A 17,772-nucleotide genomic window follows, 5' to 3' on the forward strand; every position below is an offset into this window, starting at 1 on the left:
GTCCTTTTGGAGCAGAGGCAAAGAGGAGGAATTCTTTTTAGCCAGAGAGGAGTGAATCTATGGAATGCACTGCTGCAGACTCTGGTGGAGGACCATGTCCGTGGGTATATTTAAGGCAGAAGTTGTTTGTTTTCCGATTGGTCAGGGCATCAAAGGATATGGCAAGAGGACAGGTCTATGGTGTTGAGTGGGATCCTAGATCAGCCATGATGGAATGGTGGAACAGACTCGATAGGCTGAATGGCCTAATTCTGCTCCTGTGTCTTATGAATTTATTGTATATTCAGAAATCTGATTGCGTTAGCAAAGAAGCAGTTCCTGACATGTTGAGTGTGTCCCTTCAGGCTCTTGTACCACCTGCTTGATGGCAGCAATGAGAAGATGGCATATCCTGGGTAATGAAGGTCCTTAATGATGTATATTGCCTTTTTGAGATACTGCTTTTTGAAGGTGCTGGGGAGGCTAGTGCCCATGATGAGGCTTTCCATTCCAGGACATCTGAAATGTCCTCTTTCTTTAAGAATCGTGGTTTCCCTTCTGCTGTCATCAATGATGCCCTCACCCGCATCTCCTCCATTTCCCGCACTTCGGCCCTCATCCCATCCTCCCGTCACTACATCAGGGACCGTGTTCCCCTTGTCCTCACCCCACCAGTCTCCAGATACAGCATATTATCCTCCGCAACTTCCGCCACCTTCAACTGGACCCCACCACTAAGCACATCTTCCCTTCTCTACCCCTCTCCGCTCTTCGCAGGGATCGTTTGCTCCTCGACTGCCTGATCCACAGGTCCCTCCACACAGATCTCCCACCTGGTACTTATTCCTGAAAGTGTAAGTGCTATACCTGTCCCTACACCTTCTCTCTTACCACCATTCAGGGCCCCAAACAGTCCTTCCAGGTGAGGTAACTCTTCACTTGTGAGTCTGTTGGGGTCATCTATTGCATCTGGTGCTCCTGGTGCGGCCTCCTCTACATCGGCGAGACCCGTCACAGATTGGGGGACCGCTTCGTTGAGCACCTCCACTCCACTGGCCACAACAGACAGGGTCTCCCATTTACCACCCACTTCAAATCTGCTTCACATTCCCATTTGAATATGTCCATACATGGCCTCCTCTACTGCTGTGATGAGGCCAAACTCAGGATGGAGGAGCAACACCTCATATACTGTCTGGGTAGTCTCCAGCTCCTTGGTATGAACATCAAATTCTCCAACTTCCAGTAATTCCCTCCCTCTCCCTTCCCCCATCCCAGTTTCACTCTGCCTCCTCTTCCAGCTGCCTATCACCTCTCTTATGATCCTGCCTTCTACTACACAGTGCTTTCCCCTTACATTCCTCCTTCACCTTTCCTGCCTATCTCCTCTCTGCTTCCCTCCCCCACCCCTTGATCTTTCCTCTGATTGGTTTTTCACCTGGCACCTACCAGCCTTCTCCTTCCCACCCTCCCCCCACCTTCTTTATGCCCAACTTGCTGAGTTCCTCCAGCATGTTTGTACGTGTTGATTTGACCACAGCTGCAGTGTACTTTGTGTTGCTCATGGTGGAGTTGTCTGAGTTTACAACTTCCTGCAGTTTTTCTTTTCTGATCCTGTGAAATAGCCCCTTCATACCAGATGGTGATGTAACCAGTTGGAATGCTCTTCATGGTACATTTTGGTGACATACCAATTATCCTCAAACTCCTAATGAAATATAGCTGCTATTGTACCTTCTTTGTAATTGCATCAATAGAGTAGGTCCAGGATAAATTCTCAGGGATGTGGACACCCAGGAACTTAAAACTGTTCACTCTTTCCCAATTCTGATCCTTCAATGAGGGCTGATGTGTGTTCCCTCAACTTTCCCTTATTGAAGTCCACAGTCATTTCCTTGGTTGATGTTAAGTGCAAGGTTGTTGCTGTGACACCTTTCAACCAGCTGATCTGTCTTGCTTCTGTATGCCTCCACATCACTGGCTGACATGTTGCAGTGGGAAATACAGAAGTCTAGGTCTTAGAGCTTTTTGATTAGAACTGAGGTTATGATTGTGTTGAACACTGAGCTATAATCTATAAACAGCAGTGTGACTAAGTATTACATTTGTCTCGTTGATCCAAGGCTGAATGGAGAGCCAGTGAGATTGTGCCTGGTGTCGACCTATTGTGACGATAGGCAAATTTCAGTGGATCTGTGTCCTTGGTTAGGCAGGAGTTGATCTAGCCATGACCAGCCTCTTAAAGCACTATATCACAGTAGATGTCAGTGCCACTGAGTGACTTGTTGAGTCAGCTCAGCATGTTTCTCTTTGGTACTGGTATGATTGTTGCCCTTTTGAAGCAGTGAGAACCTTCGACTGCAGCAGTGAGAGATAAAAGATCTGCTTCAAAATTCCCACCAGTTGCTTGACTCAGGTTTTCAAAGCCTTGCCAGATACACCATCAGGTCCTGATACCTTGTAAGAGTTAACCCTGTTGAAAGATGTTCTGAATTTGGCCTCTGAGACTGAGAGGTCACAGGGTTACTGGGTGCTGCAGGGACTTGCTTACATATAGTTTTATTCTCCCTTTTAAAGTGTGCATAAAAACTATCTTTTAACTGAGTTACAATTTATGTACTTAAAGAAATACAGAACAAATCAGAATATCAATACTTCTACAGTACTATAAAACTGTATTAGTTCCTAATAGTTATTTATGGAGGAATTCATCGTGTTCATATGATTGACTGTAAATTTAAAAACTCAGTGCAGACACTTAGTGCAGATAAGGGACTGCATTCATATAGTGATTTAGATGATTGTATCCTGCAAATCTTCATTTTGTTATAACATTGTAGATACCTTCAAATTGTTTGTAATTCCTAACTTGAAGTTGTGAAATTGTTTCAGATTCACTCCCGGCCTTTTCTGGCATGTCCAAGTGCTTGAAACTGCTGTCTACAAACATTTCCAAGTAGCTTTGCTGCTAATTTCTTGCCAAGGATCAGAGATTTTTATTCGTGCTTTTTGAACACAGACACACACAATCTATGCTATTTAAAAACTGACCACTCTAAGCACGGTGTAGTGTCTAATAGCCACCCAAGTGCACGTGGCTAACATTAGTTAGAAACTGTTTGGCAAAAGTCTCCTGTCCCAGTTAAGCAGTGCAGTGTCCCAAATTAATAAAGGGAATCCAGTTACTTTCTGGATTTAGTTCTTGTTCTTTTTAAGAATTATCCAAAATAAATGGCTTCTTCAATTAACTGATGGCCTGATTATCCGGAATCCACTGCAATCATGCAGACTATCAACCAATCCCATTTGTTTGTGATTCACACTGGTCAGTGTTGTGACAGTGATGACCTTGCAGAGAGTTGAGATTTCAATAAGAGCTTGAATGTAACCTGTTATTATAATCAACAATTTCAGTTTTTGATGACTGTATACTTGCAAGAAATTAGATTCTTCAAAGAGATTGTGAATGTAATCTGTGGTACACTGTTGGTCACAGTTTTCCAGCCTCAAAATGGCCCTTTTATTCATTGAATTTCTGTCCATCAACAAATCTTCAAACTGCATCAGTATATTACTCCATAATAATGCATTTAGAATTCTTTGTTAATCTCATGTGGTTTCTTATTGGAGATGTTTCAGTTCAGATACACCCCCCTATCTCCTAACTACCTATCTGTTACATTCTTGCACAATCCCAAAATGCTGTAGTGCAAGAAAGCTGTTTTGGGGTTTATTTTAATGTTTTCTTGTATTTTGTGGACACGTGTTGGGTTGTGGCATCCAAATATCTAACATTTGTGAGTTATTACTGCAGTGTATTTTAAAAAAAAAAGGCTGGTTGACTCGAGGAGCAGCGCCTTTTTTCATGACCTGTTTCTCTTTACCATCTAGTGCATTTTTCTATAAGCTGTCATTTTTCTGCTGATTTGTTAATTTTACAGTTAAACATTTTCCATTCTATTGCCCTCCATAAGCAAAAGGTAATCTACTATTGAACTGCCTTTATTCCATATTTTCTGTGACTTAAAACTGGCATTTTCTTTTTTTCTTTATTCCAATAAAAGGTCTTCTTGAAATTTTAATTCTTTCTAGTCCCACATATGTTTCTTGATTGTTAAGTATTAGTAAAATTTTCCACCCTTCTCATCTTATCTTCATAATTCCTCTCCTAGTACATTTGTATCTGCTGAAGTATATTAACACTGATGATTGCCTCAGATTCAAAGTTCTTGTGCTCCTGTTCAGATAACCTTCCCAATTTTTGTAGGTATCTCATTTTACAATTTTAAGAACTCTACTCTTTTGCAACTTTGGCTTATTGTCACCCCAGCTTTAAGATGTGCTATTTTTTTTTGTCGTCTCACCCTCTCCCTCTCCCCCTCTCCCTGACTGTGTGCTACCTTGTTGAGATGGACGTATAATCCATGCAAATCAAAACATACTGGGCAATATTTCTTTTGTATACATGTGCTTGTGTCACCATGGTGGAAGTTGGAGTGTCTATGTTTTATTTCTATTCCAATATGAGTCATTTAATATTTGTAATCTTATAGTGGCTGTAATGTACACTGTAGTGGTGTAGTTGTATTATTTAGTGGATTGAATCAATTACATGTACTACTGAACCACTACTTTTCTGCAGAGCATTCTGCAAAAATGTAAACATTTTGGAGGCACAGCATACAATTGTGTTGCAATTGTTTGGTGTGCTTACAATTTTATTAAGATTATTTGGTTTACAAAGTGATAAGCAATTTAAATATGGAAATAGTAAATGTAAATTTAAAATGAGTAACTGATTGCAATTCTATATTCTTAAACATACTGGTTATTGTTAAAGTTATTATGATGGATTGAACTACTCTCACTGGACAATTGCAGCCTGTAATTTCCCTCTAATTAACATAGTTTTGAACTGTCTTAATTTCACGATCTCCTGAGAGTCTCAGCAGACTTGAGACTTGCAAGTTTGGGACCTTTAAACAGACGAAGGTACATTCTGATGGCTGAAAAATAGGGGAGGAAGGAAGTACTCCAAGCCAGAATGAAATGCCAAGGTATGAAACTTTCTCGACCCAGCATCTTGTCAGCAGAAGTACAGTCACTGGAGAACAAGATTTTGGACCTATGGGCAAGATTGATGTATCGGAGGGAAATGAAGAATTACTGCATTCTGTTTTATGGCAATGTGGCTCACTATGGATGTTGGATATGTTGGTAAGACCAGAATGGTTTTCAATACACAAGATGGACCACACTGCTGATTCAGAGAAGGCAAAATGTGGAGGTCATGATAAACTTTTTGTGGTGCTTGGAAACAACAGTGGTATTGTTGCAGTCTTATTCCCCCGACCTAGAACATCCAATGATTAAGTATTCTGCTCATCAAGGGATTCCTCCACTGTGACCCTGACTGCAATTTATATACTGCCAAAGGGTATTGAGTGTCACCATCAACAAGTAACAGCCTTCTTTGATGCCTTACAAATTATTCTTGGGGACTTCAATCAGGCTTGTTTGAAGAAATTTTGGCCCAAATATCATTAACATAACACCTGCAGCACTCAGGTTCCCAACGCATTCAACTGCTGTTAAACTATGATCATGATCACCTGCATCTGATCACTTGCTGTCCTCCTCCAACCAGCATACTGGCAAAGGCTAAAGAGCGAGGATCCAGAGATGAGGACAACAAAACGGATGATCGCAGGAGGCAGAGGAGTGGCTTTGAGTCAGTGGATGGGACCATGTTTAAAAGCTCATCAGAAGATCTGAATGAACATGCCACAATTGTCATTGGATGTTGTAAAAATGGTCATATACAGGTGTGTGTGTCCCCCCCACAAATTCATTCAGCGTCTACCCCATCTGGATGCCATGAGATCCATAATCTGCTGAGCATCAGATCAGTGGCATTTCGATCTGGTGACCAAGTGAAATATAAAAGGTCCAGGTATGATCTCTGGAAAGCCATCTCGTGTAAAATAGCAATTCCAGACTAAACTTGAATCACTGAAAGATGCTTGATGGCTGTGACAGGGCTTGAATGCTATCACCTCCTACAAAATGAAACCAAGAAACATAGGTGGCAAAAAGGCTTCACTCCCAGATGAGCTCAATGCCTTTTATGCTTGTTTTGACTGTCAAAGCATGAAGGAAACTTCATAAACTCTCTTCATCCCCAGTGACCCTGCAATTTCTGAGATTGACATGAACAGTCTGAGGTACCCGCCTGCTTCAATTGAGCTCCATTCCAGTTTGCCTACCGTTACAACGGGTCAACAGCAGATGCCATTTCATTGGCTCTTCACTCAACCCTGGGATACCTGGACATTGATTCATACATCATGATGAACTTGATTGAATACAGCACAGCATTCAAAGCTGTCATCCCCTCAAAACTAATCAATAAGCTTCAAGAACTAAGCTTCAGTACCTCCTTGTGCAACTGGATCCTTGACTTGCTCAGTTGCAAACCACAGTCTGTTTGAATTGGCAACAACATTGCCATCTGCACAGATGCACCACAAGGCTGTGTGCTTAGGCCACTTTATATTTATGACTGTGAAACTAAGCACAGCTCCAGTGCCACATTTAAGTTTGTTGATGACACCACTGTTGAATAAAGTGTGGTGAATTAGCGTTTTTAAGTATATAAAGGGTAAAAGAGAGTCGAGGATAGAAGTAGGACCAAATCAAAATGATGCTAGAGATATTGTAATGAGAGATGCAGAGATGGCAGAGGAACTGAATGCGTATTTTGCATCAGTCTTCACAGTGGAAGATGCCTGCAGTATACCAGACATTCAAGAGTGTTGGGGAAGTGAAGTTTGTGCAGTGAAAATTACGACTGAGAAGGTGCTCAGGAAACATAGTGGTCTGAGGTTGGATAAATCTCTTGGACCTAATGGAATGCACCCTTGGTTCTGAAGGAAGTAGCTGGAGAGATTGCAGAGGCATTAACAATGAGTTTTCAAGAATTGGTAGATTCTGTCATTGTACCGGATGACTGAAAAATTGCAAGTGTTATTCTGCTATTTTAGTAGGGTGGGAGGCTGTAGAAAGGAAACTATAGACCTGTTGGCCTGATATCAGTGGTTGGGAAGTTGTTAGAATCGATTGTTAGGGATGAGATTACGGAGTACCTGGAGGCACATGACAAGATAGGCCAAAGCCAGCATGGTTTCCTGAAAGGCAAATCCTGCCTGACAAACCTACCACAATTCTTTGAGGAAAGTACAAGCAGGGTAGACAAAGGAGATACAATAGACATGGTGTACTTGGATTTTCAGAAGACCTTTGACAAGGTGCCGCACATGAAGCTGCTTAGCAAGATAAGAGCCCATGGAATTACAGGGTAGTTACTAGTATGAATGGAGCATTGGCTGGTCAGCAGAAAGTAGAGAATGGGAATAAAGGGATCCTATTCTGGCTGGCTGTCGGTTACCATTGGAGCTCCACGGGGTCGGTGTTGGTGATCACAACGTATGGACTCACTTTCAAGGACTCTTCCTTTCATGTTCTGTATATTTACTGTTTATTATTATTTCTTTTAATATTTGCAGTTTCTTGTCTGTTGCACATTGGTTGTTTGTCCTGTTGGAGTGAGTCTTTCATTGATTCTATTGTGTTTCTTGAATTTGACCAGAATGCCTGCAAGAAAATGAATCTCAGGGTTGCAAATGGTGATGTATGCAGGTGCAAGAAAAGGTTTGTGAACCCTTTGCAATTACCTGGTTTTCTGCATTAGTTACTCATACAGAGCTTCATCTGAGTCATAATAATAGACAAACACAATCTGGGTCAACTATTAACACAAACAATTGCACTTCTGGTCAATACTGAGTACACCATTTAAACAATTACAGTCCAGGCTGTAAAAAGTTTGTGAGCCCTTGTATTTAATAACTGGTAGAACATCCTTTAGCGGAAGTAGCCTCCACCAAACATTTCCTGTAGCTGCTGATCAGACTTACAAAACGGCGAGGAGGAATTTTACACCATTTCTTCATTCAAAGCTGTTTCATCTCATCAATATTTCTGAAATACATTCCATGAATGGCCCTCTTCAGGTCATGCCACAGGATCTCAATTAGATTAAGGTCTTGATTCTGACTTGGCCACTTCAAAATAAGAATTTTCTTCTTTTTAAACTATACTGTTATTGATTTACTGTTGTGTTTCGGATCATTGTCATGTTGCATTATCCAGCTTGAGCTTCAACGGATCTCTACCCTGATATTATCCAGTAAAATGTCTTGAAGTTTTGAATTCATTGTTCCCTTATCGATTGCAAGCTGTCCAGGACCTGAGGTAGCAATGTAGCCCCGAACCATGATGCACCTACCACCATGCTTCACATTTGGGATGAGATTTTGCTGTTGGTGTGCAGTGCCCTTCTTCCAAACAAACTGGTGTGCATTTCTGTCAGAAAGTTAAACTTTTGTCTCTTCTGTCTACAGAAGATTGTCCCAGAAGCATTGTGGAACATCCAGGTGATATTTTACAAACCTGAGACATGCAGCATTTATTTTTTTGGAGAGCAGTGGTTTCCTCTGTGGTGTCCTTCCATGAAACCATTCTAGTTCAGTGTTTTTCTTGCAGTGGACACATGAACAGAGACTTTAGCAAGTTCTAGAGATTTCTGCTGTTTTTTGCTGTTACTCTTGGGTTCTTTTTCACTACATTCAGCACTGCATGTTGTGGTCTTGGTGTGACCTTGTACCCAGTCCTAGGGAGAGTAGCAATAGAACTGAATTTCCTCCATTTGTAGACAATTTCTCTTACTGTGATCTGATGGACACTCAGGTCTTTAAAAATGCTTTTGTAGTGTTTTCCAGTTTCATGTACAGTGGCATGCAAGAGTTTGGGCATCCCTGGTCAAATTTCTGTTACTGTGAATAGTTAAGTGAGTAGATAATGAACTGGTCTCCAAAAGTTATAAAGTTAAAGATGAAAGATTTTTTTCAACATTTTAAGCAAGATTAGTGTATTATTTTTGTTTTGTACAATTTTAGAGTGGGGGAAAAAAGGAAAGGAGCACCATGCAAAAGTTTGGGCACTCAAGGGATTTGAGCTCTCAGATAACTTTTACCAAGGTCTCAGACCTTAATTAGCTTGTTAGGGCTATGGCTTCTTCACAGTCATCGTCAGGAAAGGCTAGGTGATGCAAATTGCAAAGCTTTATAAATACCCTGACTCCTCACACCTTGTTCCAACAATCAGCAGCCATGGGCTCCTCTAAACAGCTGCCTAGCACTCTGAAAATTAAAATAAATGATGGCCATAAAGCAGGAGAAGGGTATAAGAAGATAGCAAAGCGTTTTCTGGTAGCTGTTTCCTCAGTTCATGATGTAATTAAGAAATGGCAGTTAACAGGAATGGTGGAGGTCAAGTTGACATCTGGAAGACCAAGAAAATTTTCGGAGAGAACTGCTTGTAGGATTGCTAGAAAGGTAAATCGAAACCCCTGTTTGACTACAAAAGACCTTCTGGAAGATTTAGCAGACTCTGGAGTGGTGGTGCACTGTTCTACTGTGCAGCGACACCTGCACAAATATGACTTTCATGGAAGAGTCATGAGAAGAAAACCTTTCCAGCATCCTTACCACAAAATTCAGCGTCAGAAGTTCGCTATTCGCAAGCAAAAATTTTGACCAGGGACCCCAAACTTTTGCATGCCACTGTATCTCTCTCAAAGGCATTACCCCAGCGATTCACATACTTTTTGAACCTAGACTGTGATTATTTAAATGGTGTACTCAGTGTTGAGAAGAAGTACAGTTGTTAGTGTGTTATTGGTTTAGACAGATTTTGTTTTGTCTATTATTGTGACTTCGATGAAGATCAGACCTCATTTTATGAATAATTACTGCAGAAAACCAGGTAATTGCAAATGGTTCACAAACTTTTTTTGCAACTGTACTTTGATAATAAATTTACTGTACTTTGAATTCTGATAGATTTATCTTAAGAAGTTATGGTACTTTGCCAGAAAAACTTCTTAACTTATTTCATCTTTTAAAGCAAACAAAGTTGAGTATTTGATTTTGAAGTTTACGTTGCATTAAATCCTAACTATCTCATCTACTCCAGGGGTTGTCAGATGCCCAGTCTCTTTCATTGATCTGTGAACACATGGAGCAGGTGCTGCTAGGTGTCACTGATGTTCAGATTCAGATTCAGTTTATTGTCATTTAGAAACCACAAATGCAATGCAGTTTAAAAAATGAGACAACATCCCCCCAGAATTATATCACAAAAGCATATGACAAAACAGACTACACCAGAAAATCCACGTAACATTTGGCAATCCCCAATCCAGAGTCCGGAGAGGCTGCTGCAAATTCGTGTTCCCTCGAAAGGAGCTCCAAATCCACTAGACAAAAATAAGACCAAAAACTAAAGCTACGAGACCTGCACAAAACCACATAATTACAACATATAGTTACAACAGTGCAAACAATAGAATAATTGATTAAAAAAAAGACTATGGGCACAGTAAAAATAGTCCAAGATGTTAAAGGACTGTAAGTTCAAAAGAAACCACCACACAGTTTCCACAAGTCCCCAGGGTCCCGACAGACTGCCATCCCACGCCGGCGGCAGAAGGGAATACCCCCACTATGGACTTCCAAGGCGCCGCCCGACTCAGCCTCGCAGACGCAGCACACAATGAAAACTCCGTCGAAACCAGCCTAGCAGACGTAGCGCATACCGAAAGTGACCTGAGTCCGTCGAAAGGACTCCAAGTCTGTCGAACCTCCAAGCGACGACCATCCCCTCTGGCACAGCTTCTCCGAGCACCATCCTCTGCCGAACGTAGTAAGACGGCCCCGCCAAAGGCCATCGGCTACGCGACCCCGAGGACTGGGGGCCTGTTCTTCCCAGCAGAGTCCTGGACCTCACAGCAGCAGCGTCAACGAAGAAGGTCTTCCTGGAATTTCCTGGTGTTTCTCCGTGCTTCCACGTCCGTTTTCAATCGATTATGATTGCGCATGGCACCCCACTTCACAAATAACAGATAATCAGTTCCAGAGTGGCCGCTGCAAGCTGCGTTGCACCGCCATCTTGGATCATGTTGGTAAGAATATAACTCTGAGCCCATGTAACTTGCTGAATTGCCACTGTTCATGCAGGCCCACAGAACAACAGCCATTACAAGCAGCTTCTCAAAGTTGAAATATGATGCTCAGAAAAATCCATTGAAGTTCCTGACACAGCAGAGAACAGCTGTGGGGTAGCACAAGTTTGTATCTGCTTCCATTGTCAGAAATGCGCTTCAGCATATGTAATGCTATAAGTATCTTTTCTGATTCTACGCAGAAGGAAAAGCACCTACTGAATCACAGTGTGCAGGCTAAGGTTGACTTATCACATTTATTTGAAACATAGAATGAAATGCGTTATTTTCTTAATGACCAACACAACCGAACAATCGGCTCATGTGTGTTTCCACACATACTGGTGTCAGCAGCACGCCCACATAGTGCAGCATGACCACACAAGCAACAAGCACAGTGAACAGCAGCAAAAAAGAACAACATCTGCAAGAAAAAATTGGGTTTGGGTATAGTGCTTCTGTTTCATTGCCGGAGATACAATCACGATGTATGATCAAGGCTCTATTTGCTTCAGCGTGCAGGGTACTCAATATTTACTTAGCTTCAGGCATTGTTTTGGAGTCCAAGCTAGAAATAATTTCTCATTAAAGAAGTCCAACAATGGATTTTTGAGTTTTATAAAACATTGTAATGAAACAAATCCATTATTATCAATTTGGCATATTTAAGTTCGCTGAAAAGCTTGACCTAATTAGAGAGGGCCAGCATGGCTCTGAGCAGCACGGTTGTGTCCTACTAATTTCATTGAGTTTTTTGATGAGGTGACAATGGTGATTGATGAAGGTAGACTTGTGGATGTTATTTATGTCCTGTTACAATGTCCTGTGTATGTTACTCAAAATGGGTTTTTTGGTTTGTTAAGAGTAGGAATGCTTCTTTGATAAGTGTTTCTCTCGCAGTTGTTTTGCTTTATGCTTATTGATACGGTAATTGTATTCATTTGTTAACCAATGGGGAATGTTATTTTGTCTTGTGAGGCTGGGAACTTGGGGGAGGGGTTTTTCGTGGGCTTTTGGGAGGGAGCGGGAGGAAGACGTCGAGGAAGGTGGACGTGCGCGGCACTGCTCGGAAGACCACCAGCGTGGTCCTAGGTGCGAAGACATGGAGGTTGGAGGCAAGTTACGAGGGGTCGAATGGTTCGATGTTTGAGCTTCAATGATGTGCACTAAACTGACTGAACTTTGATAAGTTAGCGCCCTTTTGTTTTTTTTCCCTTGCATATATATTGTATTGCCTAATACTCTTTTAATTTTAGTAAACTCTTTGAAGTGTATTTCATAACGGTATTTGTTGTGGGTTTGATACTGTGGGCGGGCGCGAGGCATAAACTCGATTCTCACAGCACCTGCGTGTGCGGGAGGTGGGATTGGTGTGTGGCTGGATCTCCTTTTCCCCTAGACATATACCAGCCTGTTGGGTAAGTGTTACATATGGATTTTAGTAAGGGGTTTGACAGGGTCCCTCATAGGAGGCTCTGCTAGAAGATTAAGATGGATAGGATCCATGGTGAATTGGCTGCTTGGGTTCAGAATTGACTTGCCCAGGACAGAGTCTAGTAGTCGAAGCAATTTATTCGAGCTGGAAGTCTGTGATTAGTGGTGTTCTGCAGGGATCTGCACTTGGACCTCTGCTCTTTCTGATGTCTATAAATGTCCTGGATGAAAATGTGGATGTGTGGGTTAATATGTTTGCAGATGATAAGAAGGTTGGCGGTGTTGTGAATAGCATATAAGATTGGAAGGAATGCAATGGGATATAAATCAGAATCTGGCAGCAGTACAGTGCAATACATGGTAATATATAAAATGAGTAAATCAAGTATATTAAGTATATACAGTAAGTATGTATATTAAATAGTTAAATTAAAAATAATGTAAAAACAAATAGTAAAAGTGAGGTAGTGTTTATGGGTTCAATGTCTATTTAGGAATCGGGTGGCAGAGGGGAAGAAGCTGTTCCTGAATCACTGAATGTGTGCCTTCAGGTTTCTGTTCCTTCTTCCTGATAGTAACAATGAGAAGAGGCATGTCCTGGGTGATGGATGCTGCCTTTCTGAGGCACTGGTGCTTGAAGATGTCTTGGACACAATGGAGGCTAGTACTCAAGATGGAGATCAGTTGCAGATAAGTGCAAAGAAATGGCAGATCGAGTTTAAGCCTGCCGAATGTGAAATGTTGCACTTTGGTAGGTCATATGTAAAGAGACACTGGTAATGAAAGATTCTTAACAGTGTTGATGAGCAGGTAGTCTTGAGGTGAAAGTTCATAGCTCTCTAAAAGTGGCTACACATGTTGATAGAGTAGTTAAGGTATATGGAATGTTTGCTTTTATTTGTCAAGGCATTCAGTTCAAAAATAGGGAAGTCATGCTTTAGCTTTATAAAACTCTAGTAATGCCGCATATGGAGTCTTGCATATGGTTCTGGTTGCTCCATAATAGGAAGGATGTGGATGCTTTGAAGAGGATGCAGAGGAAGTTTACCAGGAGTTTGCCTGCATTAGACAGCATATGCTATAATAAAAGGTTGGATGAACTTGCTACATTGTCTTCTCTGGAGTGATGGAGGCTGAGGAGAGATTTGATAAAGCTTTATACGATTCAGAGGCACAGATAGAACAGACAAATGAAAATCACTGTGAAATTTCCCTATCACACCATTTTTTAAAATAAACTTATGTTTATTATTTCAATTCATTATTCAATTCAATTAAAATGTTGCCAACACTGTAAGCTGGAAAGTTCCCTATCTTGTCCAGGCATGCATAGGTGGTGCGGCTGCTGCATGGCAGGACAGGTTTTAGCTATAATTATTGGGTTCAGGACTGTCAGGATGGAATTTGCTATCACCATGCACAAAAATCTCTATGAAGGATTTTGATATTTGAGACAGATGCTTCCCAGAATTACTGATGCCAAGATTAAGGAAAGCATTTTTGTTGGTCCACAAATCAAACAGGTTATCAATGACAGGCAATTTGAAGAATTTCTAGAGGGACCGGAGAAAATCAAGTGGAAGGCATTCAAAGAAGTTTTGCCTGGGTGTGTTGTGTGGTAATCACTTGAAGATGATATCTCTGTGACAGGCCACTTTCGCTGATAATTCATATGTGGATTTGGAATGGATCGACGGAGGATCTTCGACAACTGATATTTAGTCTTACCATCGTGGACCCTGTGGAATTTGACGTAATTGCCTTCTCTCTACATTTACCCTGATTTCAAATAGCTCTCTCCCATCATTTATTCCGTGAATGAACTGAACTTTCCTACTTAACCATTTCAAGATTCTAAGCCTTGTTTTCCACCCCCCACCCCCAGCTCAGTGTAGTTTAGGAGTTATACTTTACACACATATATATACATAACACTGTTAACTTCTGTTTTTCTTGGTTTAAGTTACTATATTATAAGTAGTTATTAATAAAGAGTGGTTTTAACATCAAAACCAGACTCCGTGTGTGGTCTGTTGCTGCTGGTTCATTTCTAAAACATTACAGTTTGTAATGGGGTAATTTCAAAGGAGATGTAAGAGGCAAGTTTTTTTTTTACAGAGTGCTGGTTGCCTAGGGTCCTGGTAGAGGTACACATTGGAGACTTAAGAGATGTTTACATTGGCACATGAATGTGAGGAAAATGCGTCAGTCTTCACTGTGGAAGACACTAGCTGTCTGCCAGGTTTTGAAGGTGTGAGGGAAGAAAAGTGAGTGCAGTTACTATTACAAAGGAGAAGGTGCTCAAAAAGCTGAAAGTCTCAAGGGTACACAAGTCACCTGGACCAGATGAACTGCATCCTAAGGCTCTGTAAGAGGCAGTGGTAGAGATTGTGGAGGCATTAATAATGATCTTTCAAGAACCATTGGACTCTGGCATGGTTCCAGAGGACTGGAAAATTGCAAATGGCATTCTACTCTTTAAGAGAAAGTAAATTATAGAGCATTTAACCTGAAGATGTTGGAGTTGATTGTTAAGGGTGAGATTATGGAGTACTTGGTGACACAGGACAAGATAGGACAAAGTCAGCATGGTTTCCTTAAGGGAAAATCTTGCCTAACAAACCCGTTTGAATTATTTGAGGAGTTTACAAGTAGGGATAAAGTGGAGGTTGTATATTTGGATTTTCAGAAGGCCTTTGACAAGGTGCCACACAAGAGGCTGTTTACCAAGTTGAGAGCCCATGCTATGACAGGAAAGTTACTGGTGTAGTTAGAGCTTTGGCTGATACGTAAGAAGCAGCCTGTGGGAATAAAAGGATCCTTGTTGACTGCCAGCAACTAGTCGTGTACCGCAGGGTTGGTGTTGGGATTGCTTCTTTTTATGCTCTACAATCAGAGATTTTGAGTTTGGAATAGATGGCTTTGTTGCTAAGTTTTCAGATGATATCAAGTTTGGTGGATGGACGGGTAGTGTTGAGGAAACATGAAAACTGCATAAGGACTTGGACAGATTAGGAGAATGAGCAAGAGAGTGGCAAATGAAATACAAAGTTAGAAAATGCACGTCATGCACTTAGGTGAAAGAAATAAATGTGCAGACTATTTTCTAAATGGAGAAAATCCAAAAATCTGAGATGCAAAGGGACTCGGAGTCCTTGTGCAGAACACCCTAAAAGTTAACTTGCAGGTAGAGTTGGTGGTGAGGAAGGCAAATACAAGGATGATTCTGGGCATGAAGGGTTATATGACGAACATTTGATGGCTCTGGGCCTGTACTGAATTGGAATTTAGTAGGTTGGGGGGGGGGGATCTCAGTGAAACCTTTGGAATATTGTAAGGCCAAGACAGGAGATGTGAAATGTTTCCCATGGTGGGGGAGTCTTGGACTAGAGGGTAAAGCCTTAGGATAGAGCAATGTCCATTTAAAACAGATGCAGAGAAATTTGTTTAGCCAGAGGGTAGTGAACTTGTGGAATTTGTAACCACAGGTGTTTTTAGAGTCCAAGTCATTTGGTGTATTTAAGGTGTAGATTGGTGGGTTCTTGATTGGCCATGGCATCAAAGGTTACAGCAAGTGGGGATGAGGAGGGGAAAAAATATCAGCCATGAAAGAATAGTGGATCAGACTTGATGGGTCAACTGGCCTAATTCTACTCCCATGTCTTATAGATATGGAGATTGTGTAGGCAGAAGTTTCATTAGCTATTTGATTGCTAATTTAATTGGCTCTGCACAGGGTTGTGGGCTGTACTGTGTTTCTGTGCTCAACCATACTATCTATACTGTATGACAGGAATGTAAATGAGATGTTATAATCAGACCAACCATTATCAATTTAAATGTCAGATTATGCTCGAAAGGCTGAATGCTTGCTTTAAATTTATATATTCATAGTATTGAAGCGGGGCCTGAATTATGCTTTACACTTTTTCATCTACTTGCTTTCTTTAAGAAAGCTATAATAAATTACAAACAGGGCATTTTTGTTAATGTTAGTGGACTTTAAATCTGAGTTGAAGTTGCATTGCCAGGTTTAATTTTTTTTGATGAATTTGTTAGAGCTATCATAAATCATACTTTTAATACCAATGCTAGACTGTACTTTCATGATGGTGGTAAGCAAGTTCATAAGACTGAAAAGAAGTCCGATCCAAACATCATGTGCTGATATTTAAATAAGTTTTTGAGTGGTAAAATAAAATTATATTTCCTAATTTTTCAATTTTACATCTAATTTGTAAGATGCCGCAGCTTTCACATCTTTTGAAATCTGAATTACTTTTTGTGTTGTCAAAAAAGGATCTAGTTCTTTCCTGGCGTATATGATGAATAAATTGTTTTGGCTTCCAGCCAGGTACAGGTATTGATTATAACCTACGTTATAATGAAGATGGCAGAGTTTGTCATCGAAGCATTGGTTATAATTGATACCTGTATCCTGGGTAGAAGCCTGAGAAGAGTTTGTTTATTTTATGTTGGTGTTTGCAGATATGTTCAAATTATAATTGTTGTGACTAATAAATATTGTATTTAATAGGCAAAACGTAAAAGCAGTTACTTGGTCTTTGCAAGAAGTACTATGTTATTTTATTCTACTTTTTGTCGTGTTGTGGTATATTTTTAATCGCCTGTTATTTTAACTCTATATTTTCTTTTAGTTGCAGCCGTCTTCGGCGAATTCAAGCCCTCCTGAAATACAGCAGCAAGCAAAAATCTGACGGAATTCTTTGCATTCTGGGTATGTTTTAGTTTGTAAACTTCAACCACAATATGCTGTTTTATATATAATTTTTTTTCATCATTTACTACCTTTGGTAGAGAATGTAGTAAGTTAAGGTTTTAATGGTTAGGTACTTGGATCACTAATTTTTATCAGGGTGACCTTGGTTTTTCTCATTCAGTTGAAATGGGGAATGGAATGGTGGAAAACTGACAAATGTAAAGTAGATTTATTTTTATATGTGTTTTATATTTTATATTTATTTTTATATGTGTTGTTTGAATTTCCAGCATTTGCAGATTTCCTCGTGTTTGTACATTTATTTTTACTGGTTTCTTTAATTATTCAGTTTTCTCTGTCACCATAAACTTCAATAATTGACGCTATAAGAAAAGTAGAAACTAGGATTTGTGATTGACCTGCATATCTGTTGAAATGAACTAGGCTGGAAAAAAAGTGCAGGCAGATGTAGGGAAGAATTGAGTCTTAATTTAGTTTGTAGTACTATTTGACCATT

General features: G+C 40.5%; 1 protein-coding gene across 3 annotated transcripts in view; it reads left to right on the forward strand.

Annotated features, from left to right (window-relative positions):
* Positions 1 to 17,772, forward strand: part of dnaaf9 (dynein axonemal assembly factor 9) — a 144,777-nt gene that overhangs the window by 7,969 nt on the left and 119,036 nt on the right. For all 3 annotated transcript variants that reach the window (XM_059965717.1, XM_059965715.1, XM_059965718.1), the window contains exon 2: positions 17,194 to 17,273. In XM_059965717.1, the coding sequence (XP_059821700.1) occupies positions 17,194 to 17,273 (80 nt within the window). The remainder of the gene's footprint in view (positions 1 to 17,193; positions 17,274 to 17,772) is intronic.

The sequence above is a fragment of the Hypanus sabinus genome, chromosome 3 (assembly GCF_030144855.1).
Source record: "Hypanus sabinus isolate sHypSab1 chromosome 3, sHypSab1.hap1, whole genome shotgun sequence".
NCBI lineage: Eukaryota > Metazoa > Chordata > Chondrichthyes > Myliobatiformes > Dasyatidae > Hypanus > Hypanus sabinus.